The sequence below is a fragment of the Buteo buteo genome, chromosome 31, assembly GCF_964188355.1.
Source record: "Buteo buteo chromosome 31, bButBut1.hap1.1, whole genome shotgun sequence".
Classification (NCBI taxonomy): domain Eukaryota; kingdom Metazoa; phylum Chordata; class Aves; order Accipitriformes; family Accipitridae; genus Buteo; species Buteo buteo.
In genome coordinates this window covers 1765495-1775657 of record NC_134201.1, presented here as the reverse complement: position 1 = coordinate 1775657, position 10163 = coordinate 1765495, and the positions used below count along the sequence as shown (strand labels likewise).

The 10163-nt window shown below is 52.6% G+C and overlaps 1 protein-coding gene and 1 non-coding gene across 2 annotated transcripts; one reads left to right on the top strand and one right to left on the bottom strand.

Annotated features, from left to right (window-relative positions):
• Positions 1 to 549: 549 nt before the first annotated feature.
• On the bottom strand, positions 550 to 622 carry TRNAF-GAA (transfer RNA phenylalanine (anticodon GAA)). The gene has a single exon. It is a non-coding gene; the product is annotated as a tRNA-Phe (tRNA).
• Positions 623 to 6430: 5808 nt separating this feature from the next.
• Positions 6431 to 7417, top strand: LOC142025988 (olfactory receptor 14A16-like). Its single transcript, XM_075018735.1, has one exon. The coding sequence runs from the start codon at positions 6431 to 6433 to the stop codon at positions 7415 to 7417; it is 987 nt and encodes a 328-aa protein (XP_074874836.1).
• Positions 7418 to 10163: the final 2746 nt, after the last annotated feature.

Genomic DNA, 10163 nt, shown 5'->3' with positions numbered 1-10163 from the left:
AGTGTTATCATTATCATTATTAGTTTCTTCTTTTCTGTTCTATTAAACCGTTCTTATCTCAACCCAGGAGTTTTACTCCTTTTCCTGATTTTCTCCCCCATCCCACTGGGTGTGGGGGGGGAGTGAGTGAGCGGCTGCGTGGTGCTTAGTTGCTGGCTGGGGTTAAACCACGACATGGCCTCAGGTCTGGGAACTGAGGACCAGGTGGAGGAGGTGTATGAGGATGGGAGCAGCCTGTGCACCATCGAGAATGACAAGCAGGAGAGAGAGGAGGTCTTTGCAGAGACCCCGCAGAGGAAAGATCCCAATCCGTGTGGAGCAGGGAAGGAGGGACAGCTGGAGAGCAGCCCAGAGGAGCGCTGAATGGAGAGTCCTGCCCAGGGGGAGGCTGGGGACTGTTGGTGCTGGAGGAAGGCTCCTTCTTAGCCACAGATCTGCAGCTACAAGGCAGGGACAGTGCTCTGAGACAAGGGGTGAAGGAGCAAGCAGGGCTGGGGCAGGCTGGAAGGCAGCAGATGGGCTCTGCAAAAATGAAAGGGAGCAAATCACTGCTGAAGCCCGGGGTTGAACCAGGGACCTTTAGATCTTCAGTCTAACGCTCTCCCAGCTGAGCTACTTCAGCCCTGCCCCAGCAGCCCTTGTCCCTGTGCCACCCGTGCCAGGCCACAGGCTGACAGACAGGAGGAGAGCTCCTCAGGGAGGTTCCCAGGGAAAAGCTGTGCCCAGCCCTGGGCAGGGGGGACCTGGGCCCTCCCTGTCTCCAAGGCCAGCTGGGCTCCAGGTTTGGGGGAGGCCAGCTTACACTTGGGTGTGCCAAGATGTGCGTGGGCCTCGTACAAACGTGACAGTGGCAAAGCTACGTGGGCAGACCAGGCATGTGCAGTTGCAAAGGCTGAGGCTGGAAGAAGTGTGGGGCTGGTGGAGATAAGACAGACCTTATCTCCTTCCCCAAGGAAGGCCTCTCCCCACCCTTTTCTCCCTTGCTCAACTTCCCGCCTTAGCTCACAGCTCTTCTACCTCCTCCCCCTGTGAGCAGTGCAGGGGGTGGGGAATGGGGGGTTGTGGTCAGTCCATACCAGTTCCTCTTTGCTGCTCCTTCCTTCTAACACTTTTCCCATGCAGTCTCTCCTATGGGCTACAGTCCTTTGACATAAACCTCTCCAGCTTGGGCTCTCCGCAAGCCACCCTTCTTTCAGGAATTATCCAATGTCTCCAGTGTTGGGTCATCCACAGGCTGCAGGGATTACCTTCTCCACTGGGGTCTTCTCCATGGGCTGCAGGAGACCATCTGCTCTGGCACCTGGAGCACTTCCTCTCCCTCCTTCTTCACTGACCTTGGTGTTTGCAGGGCTGTTTCTCACAGTTTTTTCTCCTCGCTCCTCTCCCACTCTAGCAGTTGTGTCCTTTCTTAAATATACCTTCACAGAGGTTCCCCCAGCTTTGCTGATGGGCTCAGGTTTTGGCCAGTGGTGGGTGCATGTTGGAGCCAGCTGGAACCAGATGTGTCTGGCATGGAGGCAGCCCCTGGTCTCTCCTCACAGGGGCCTTCACTGCACCCCCCGCCCCCGCTACCAGGATGTGGACATGGACACCAATAGACAGTGTAAACCTTTGACTGGCTAAATGACATCCCCTGCTCTTCCCTCACCAAGAAATACAGTTTACTCGCTGGGGAGGAAGAGAGGGAACAGAGAGGGCCTTGATGCTGTGCAAACATGGTTCAGCAATAGCTACAACATTGGTGTGTTGTCAACATTCTTTTGGTCACAGATCCCAGACATAGCACCATAGGGACCCCCATGAAGAAAATCAACTCCACCCCAGCCAAAACCAGTACAATGTGCCTGGAAATATTTCCAGGCTTAGCTACTCCATTACCTTCCCAGGGAGAGAGGTAAGGCTGATTGGCCTGCAGTTCCCTGGGTCCTTCCTGGAGATAGGAGGGACATGTGATTTCTTCCAGTCTCCAGAGGACTGTATTGTGTGCACACCTGAACTGAGGCGAGAGGATTCCCACCACCCATTGGTTTGCGGCAGGAGTGGGAGGGAGCTGAGTCCCTGGGATGGATGCACTCGGCTCTTCGGCCACACTAGTGGTAGTTGGGTTCAGGGTCCAAAAGAGGTAAAGGCCTAGATATAACAGACTAAGAACCTCTCTAGTTCCAAGCTATTCTCTGGAAACCCACACAGGAAGAGAGTGACATGGTGAACATTGATGCATATGGGCTTGGAAACTGGAAGAGCAAGCATGCGATTAACCCATGAATAGCAGGTGTTTCCTCCAAGACTCGTTTGTCAAGGAACAAAGAAAGTTGTGGGTACAAGCAGTCTCATGCATACCTTCTCCACTGCATGCAATTTGACTGCGGGCCAACCACTTTATTCCATAAATATGACACCCTAAGTGAGCCTTCTTTGAGCGCTCCCTGCTAAGCAGCTGGCTGCACGGCAGGGATCTCCCCTTGAGCTGGGACATCTCTCAAGGTTCTTGAGGCTGAGAGACTTCTTACCTTCTGCAGATCTTTCGGAAATGACCAATATCATGTATTACCTTGTATGATAGTGCTCTATACAGATTTTGTATTGGTACCTTTGATTCTGTGTTGGTAACTGAATCATTTTTATATCCTTTGTGCAGTAAGTGATAGAGTGAACCTTGCCATCAAACTTTGCTAAGTTTCAAGAAAACCACTTTTGCTGATACCTCTGGCAGTGGTTCTTTAAGCAGTCTAAATCACCTGTCTGCAACAAACTGGTGTGCTTGGCAGAACTCTAAATCAGGATCTGTGACAGGAGACCTTAGTGCAGCCATACAATATAGAAAGGAGGCTTTTAAGAAGATGGAGATTTTTTACCAAGGTCTGTAGTGACAGGACAAGGGGCAAGGGTTTCAAAACTAAAGGGGGTAGATTGGATGTAAGAAGAAAATTTTTATGGTGAGGGTAGGGAGACATTGGGACAGGTTGCCCAGAGAAGTTGTGGATGCCCCATCATTGTCAGTGTTCAGGGTCAAGTTGGATGGGGCTTTGAGCAACCTGATCTAGTGAAAGATGCCCCTGCTACGGCAAGGGGTTTGAACTAGGTGGTCTTTAAAGGTTCCTTTCCAACCAAAACCATTCTATTATCCTATGATCCTATGAGTCTGTGATTATTATCAGCTTCCCTCTTCTTAGTATCAGGCAGGTGAGTAGAGGTTCAGAGAGAGGAGGGTAGTCCTGAGAAGAGAGGCACAGGGGAGGTCACCCTGCTGGGATCTGCTTCCCAGCCCCACATCACCACGGGTGTAGGTGGCATGGCCTTGCATCAGTGCCGTGGTGCTGTCATTCAGGTAGTCGCACATAGTCACTGGACCCCTTTGGGAGGCCCTGGGGTGTCTGCCCCCCACCAGCTCTAAGAGGGCATGGCTTTCCTGGAGGTTGGGTGCTGTGTTTGCCTACTGAGTGGAGTTGTGTTTGGCACGCAGGCACCTGGCATGGCACTAGAGGCTTTTCAGATATTTTACAAGGCACGTTCAGGTGCCCTAAACATCTGATGTCATTGTGGGTGGCCAAGATCTCTCCATTCCCCCTCTGGCCCTCAGCTGATGCTCAGGGAGGAGGTGGGTATCCTCAGAGATTTTCCATCAGGGCTTGCAAACACTTGCACATGGCTTGGACCACCTCTGGCACCTCAGTCATCACAAAGTATCTGTATGTGAGCACCTGAGTCCCCACTGACTAAAGGTAAAGGGGCTCAGAGCAGGGCTCACACACTGGCAACTCTTTTGTGCACACCTGAACTGAAGCAGGAGGATTCCCAGCTCCGCTGGGTCTGTGGAGTCAAAGCAGGGAGCTGAGTCCTGCTTCAACCCAAGGGCTTCCTGGTCAGGATGAGAAGCCTGCATTGCCTCAGCTGAATCCCTGGCCTGCACAAGGGAAGCCAAGCCCCTCCCTGGCCCTGTCTGTGTGTCCCTTTTCTTGTGGGTGAAGAATATCGATGTCAAGAGGGGCACGTTGACACCTGTCACAGAGAACCGCACTCTGGCAGGGCAAACCATGTTGCTGGAATCAATCTCTCTCTCTACTGTTGGTGATTAATTCAGGTGATTTTGCGGTATGTTCCCCAGGGGCGACCCCGGTGCCTTTCAGGAGCTGTCAGCCCCAGAGCTCCAGAGACATCTTCAGGGATCCCAGAGCAGGCAGAGGAAATGGTGCCTTGGGATGGTCCTCTGCTGCTGGGCTGGGCTGGGCTCCTGGGATGGAGCGAGTTCATTACAAGCAGGCAGCACTGCAGAGAGACAGCTCTATCCAGGAGCAGCTCCTCTGCAAAGTGCAGCAGGGCTGAGAGCACTGCCTGCAGGCACCGAGGGGAGAGGAGGGAAGACAGAGGGAGGTTAAAGGCAGTCAGCAGTTGGAGGACAATCTCTGACTGCAGGGCAATGCACAAGAGTATCCTGACGGGATCTCCAATAGCTGGCACAATCCGCAGCTTATTAGCTCTGTAAGTAAAACTCACAGTTTCTCTACAGTAGACAAGAAGGATGTAGTCCAGAGCAGGAATTCCCTGCTGCACCATCAGAAGGACAGGGCATGACAACTACTTTTTTCTGGGGACGGCTGCAGGGCTGTGAAGGCATTTGTGCAGGGCACCCCCCGAGCTGTGCTTTAGAGCAGGGTCCCTCTGCCCCAGGGGGCTGTGTACCAGGGCACAGTGATCAGTAGGTCTGCTAGGAGCTTGTTAAAGTGCCTTGAGCCACTGCCCTGCCTATGGACAGCACCCCCTTTTCTGGACCCATCAGGGTTGTTCTGAGCTGCCCTTTTGCACCTGCAAAGAGGAACATGCACCCAGCCAGTGCTCTGCAAACAGGCAGGTTTCTGTAGGTCCAAGATGGGTGGGCAAAGGTTGGGATGGGGTCTGTGAGTGCTGACAGGGAAAAGAAATGGGATAGAAAGACATCTCCCAGGAAAAAGTCTCCAGGCAACAGGAATATGATCAGGGCATGAGAGGAAACAAAACGCAGAAATGTTGTGGGAGGGAGAATTCAGAAAACTCTGTATGATCTCCTCCAGTGCAGACCCCTTCCTCTGAGCAAGCCCCTTTGGCTCTCTCCCTCCCAGCAAAGCCTCTGCCCTCAGAGCTGGGGGGTCCAAGGCATGAACCATCTCCTCAGCAGCCAGAGCTCCAGTAGAGCCGTGGGTGCAGCTCTCCAGCCACGTGCCCATTTCCCTCTGCAGAGCTCAGGGCTGAGAGCATCTGCCTGGCACTGTTGGTGTCTGGGAAGAGGTCTGAACAGCTGAGTAAGCAGAACTTTCCTGAGTGCCCAGCTGCCTCCCTGCTTGCCTCTCTCAGCCAGACCCTCACTGTATTTTCCCATGTTTCTCCAGTTGTCTGTGTTGGTTTTATTATTATTTCATTCTTGCTGTCAGGCTCTCTGGGAATGGGAGTTTCAGCTGCAGAGTCACACTCTGACCTTGTGGGTCCTCCTATGCAGGTGTGTCCCTGGAAATGAGGTGTCCCAGCTCTCACCTGTGGGGCTGTGGGCAATGCATTCTGTGGGGCTGGGGAATGAGCTGGTTTTCCCTGGATTAGATGTAATCATTAGGACATTGGCTTTAACTCTCTGGAGTGGCTTTCCAAGCTGTGAGCTGTCCTTAAGCAAGGAAATCTTTCACATAGCATCTTTCTGTTATCTGAAAGCCCACAAAGACAGGTGCAGAGATGCTACCTATAACTGAGGAAATGCTGTTGGGTTGATGAAATGAGCCGTGTGTGTCCTTTTGTAGAAAGAGGGTGCTGAGACCTTGAGAAAGGGTGAGACATTTAGTAGTCTGCAGTGGGTCCCTCTCCTTTCAGTAGTGTCTGGTGGCTTTTACTGGTACCACAGGAGTGTGATCGCCCTCCATCTGAGAAAACTGCAAGCACAGGGCAGCTGGGAACAAGCCCAGCCAGTTCCATTCACTCCTCACTAAGCCACAGTGAATCTCTCTGACTCTCATGTCTCAGCTCATGATTTCTGATTTCAGAGAACACTCACATGGAAGGATGGGGGAAGTACTTACCCCCCCCCCAAACTTCTTTCTGCCACCCACATTCTTTAACACTGGGAGTGCAGATGCTGCCAAGCCCTCCTGTGTTAGGAGTGATTTTATCTGACATATTTTGAATATCATACCCAGCCCCCCTGCCACGTTCCCATCTACCCACTGCAGTGGGGCTGGGTCAACTCCTCAAGAGACAACGGGCAGAGGCCCTGCTCCAGCACACAGAGCCACAGAAAATGAAGCTGAAGAGCAGAGGCAGAATGAAAGTTTCTCCTGAGGAAGGAAAAAGGGTGCATATGTGTCAGGGGGAGGGTGTATGAGACATATCTTTGGTTTTACTCAGAGATGTTTGTGGTAACTTGTCACTGCCTTTTCCTCCTTGGACAGTCCCCCGTGTCCAGAGGACGCATATGCCCAACAGCAGTTCCATGACTGAGTTCCTCCTCCTGGCATTTTCAGACAGACGGGAGCTGCAGCTCTTGCACTTCTGGCTCTTCCTGGGCATCTACCTGGCTGCCCTCCTGGGAAATGGCCTCATCATCACAGCCATAGCCTGCGACCACCGCCTCCACACACCCATGTACTTCTTCCTCCTCAACCTCTCCTTCCTCGACCTGGGTGCCATCTCCACCACTGTCCCCAAATCCATGGCCAATTCCCTGTGGGACACCAGGGCCATTTCCCACCCAGGATGTGCTGCACAGGTCTTTCTGTTAGTCTTTTTGATGTCAGCAGAATTGTATCTCCTCACTGTCATGGCCTATGACCGCTACGTTGCCATCTGCAAACCCCTGCACTATGGGACCCTCCTGGGCAGCAGAGCTTGTGTCCACATGGCAGCAGCTGCCTGGGGCAGTGGGTTTCTCCATGCTGTGCTGCACACTGCCAATACATTTTCACTACCCCTCTGCCAAGGCAATGCTGTGGACCAGTTCTTCTGTGAAATCCCCCAGATCCTCAAGCTCGCCTGCTCAAATACCTACCTCAGGGAAGCTGGGGTAATTGCAGTTGGTGTCTGTTTAGCATTTGGGTGTTTTGTTTTCATTGTACTGTCCTATGGGCAGATCTTCAGGGCTGTGCTGAAGATCCCCTCCAAGCAGGGACGGCACAAAGCCTTTTCCATGTGCCTCCCTCACCTGGCTGTGGTCTCCCTGTTTATCAGCACTGCCATATTTGTCTACCTGAAGCCCCCCTCCATCTCGTCCCCATACCTGGACCTCGTGCTGGCAGTTCTGTACTCGGTGGTGCCTCCCGTTGTGAACCCCCTCATCTACAGCATGAGGAATCAGGACCTCAGGGATGGCATTAGGAAACTAATTACATGGGCTCCTATTTTGCACCGAGAAACTTCCCATCTCTCCACAAATGACTGCCAGGGTATTCCACACCAGTCCTGATTTTGTTGTTGTGGTAGTTGTTCTCTTTCTTCTTCTTCTTCTTCTTCTTCTTCTTCTTCTTCTTCTTATCATTATTATTATTATCATTTTCTTTCTTAATTTATAATGTTCCTACAGTAATGTTTGGTTTCCTTTCACTTCTAAAGAGGTATGAACCCCCTCTGTCTTACCTGGAGCCTCTATAAAGGTGTCTAATGCTTGTTGAGAGCTGAACACATTACAACATCTGTGTAATAAAATGAGATCTCTTCTGTGCTGCGCATGAACACTGGGCTTGTCTTCCAATGCTGGAGTCAGGAGTTGCTCAGGGTTCTGCACGACTGCAGGAGCAAAAGCCTCTCAGTCACCTTGTGACCATGTAGAGATCAAGGATTGGATTTAGGGCTCACCTGTCAGTGTCTAGTGACAGTGGAGGCCATGGCTGGTCACTGAGTGACATACCCAAGGCTGTCACATGTCAGACAGGGCAGACAACGTCATTCTCAAGGGGAAACTGGAGCTGCCTGGAGATCCCCCAGGCTCTCCAGGGATAGAGTGTGCTTGAGATGGGCAGTGAATGGAGCCCCACAAAGTGAGAGAGCACCCAAGGTGGAGTCACCGAAGGTAAAGGGCCAAATTGGTGTATCCACAGGGAAACAAGGACTCTGCAATCCCAGAGGAGGCAGCAGGGACCCCACAGCATGGGTGAAGGAGTCTAGAGAGTGATCAGTGTCACCCCCCATTCAGTGGAGGCCCACTCATCCCTAGTGTTGATGCAGAGGAAGGCTGTGGGTCACTCAGAATTGCTCTGTCAGGGCTTGCAGGCACTTGGACGTGTCTCAGACCACCCCGGCACTGCAAATGCAGCAGGCCACACAAAAGTGTGAGTAACTAACTGCCACCCTCCATCCCCACTGGTTAGAGAAGGAGCTCAGACCAGGTACTCGCATGCAGGAGCTTCTTTTGTGCACATCTGCACTGCAGCAAGAGGGTGGGTCTGTGGGGTGCATGGGGGAGCTGAATGCCCATCCCCTCCGAGGGTTTCTAACCAGAGGCTGGATATCTGCGCTGGCTCAGCGGAGTCACTGCCCTACAGAAGGGGAAATGGACCTCTTGCTGTCACTGCCGAGGGACAGAAATGGGGGTTAACAGAGGGGGAAATCCCCATCTCTTTTAGACACCTGCTCTCGGTGAAGTCATGCTCTTGGAATTACCTGCCCTCCACTCTTTGGAGAGGGAATTCAAGAACGCAGTGAGATAATTGGTTTCAGAGCCATTTTTCATCTAGAATGCCTTGCCCAGCCCTTTGCAGTCATGGCACCCATGGTATCTAAGGGCAGGTCTGCAGTATGCTTGGTTTTTCTTGTTGCTGTCTCTGTCATACTTGCGATCCTACAGAAATGTTTGGATTCATCCCAGCTCTGCTAATGGTGAAACCTGCTGTGTCTGACCTAGAAGCATTCTGTAAATGCTTTCAACACTATCAGAGCTGGCTCCCCAATGCTATATGTCTTTAAAAAGTGGTGTCTCCCCACCACAGAGACCTTCAGTGCAGGTCCTGAAGACCGGGCTATAATTCAAAAGAGCATGAAAGGACATTGTCATTCAGCTGCATCCTAAAAGATCCTCTGGCTTTCACTAAGTTCCCCACTGACCTGGACGATGAGCTCGGCAGCCCAGTGTGATCTGTTGGGGACACACGTCTGGACCCAGGGCTCAGGTGTCAGTGCCTAGCGCAAACAGAGTTGGAGAGTTGTCTCATGCTTACCTGCCTTGGGCGGCCACACGGGCTAATGGCCAACACTCATCCTTCCTGGAGGTGAATCGGGAGAGCTCAGGGGATCTGAAGGCACAGCGTGTGCCCAGGAGTGAGTGGGGAGCTTCACAAGATGAGACACCACCCAAGGCATGGTCATAAAAAGGAAAAACACTAGATCCAAGTGTGAGAAGGTAATGGAGGGCTCTGCAATCCCAGGAGAGGCAGCAGGGACCCCACAGGCACAGGGAGGGAGGCTGGAGAGTGATTCATGCACCCTCAGGAAAAAAAACTTTGCCTGGATCTAGTGTAGCACCCAAACACCTCTCGTGCTTCTGAATTAAATAAGAAAGAGAAATCCATTTCTGCACGTGCAAGTTCAGGGCTGACTGCTCTATGGCTGGAGCAGCAGGAGCTGATGGAGGGGTCCCAGGGTCTCCAGGACCAGGGATTTTGCACTGTCCTGGGAAGCAGGGCTGGCAGTGGGAATGGGGGGAAGGCAAAGTCTGTCTTGGTGAGGACTTTCCTGGATACAAGGGAGTCACTGGCCTCCATTTCCTCATGCCATTGCTGGCCTGCAGTTTGGGGCTGACAGGGGAGCTGACGTGCCCTCCTCCCTGATGCCCCTCCTCCCCATCTTCCTGGGACTGCTGTTCCCTTCAAAGGAGCTCGGGCTTTGGTGGGAGATCCCAGAGCTCTGCAGCTCCCTGTGGCAGGTACCAGGGAGAGCCGGGAATGGGGCTGAGCTTGTCTGAAAGATGGAGATGAGCATCGAGCTCTTCAGTATGACTGGGGAGGGTGGGCTAACAGCATTGTACTCATGGTGCAGAGCCAGCAATTTCTGGAGAGAAACCAAGTGTAGAAGGTGCAGAAGAAAAGCTCGGTCTGATCCCTTGCTCCCTGGACACAAGGAGAAGCTGCTACAGGACACTTGTCACAGGGCAGCCCCTCACATCACTCGTCTCCAGTGCTGGCTGCTCAGCCCAGCTGTGAGGTGGTACATGGCCAGCT

Coding starts and splice junctions, on each gene's coding strand:
- LOC142025988 (XM_075018735.1), top strand. CDS start 6,431: ATGCCCAACAGCAGTTCCATGACTGAGTTCCTCCTCCTGGCATTTTCA.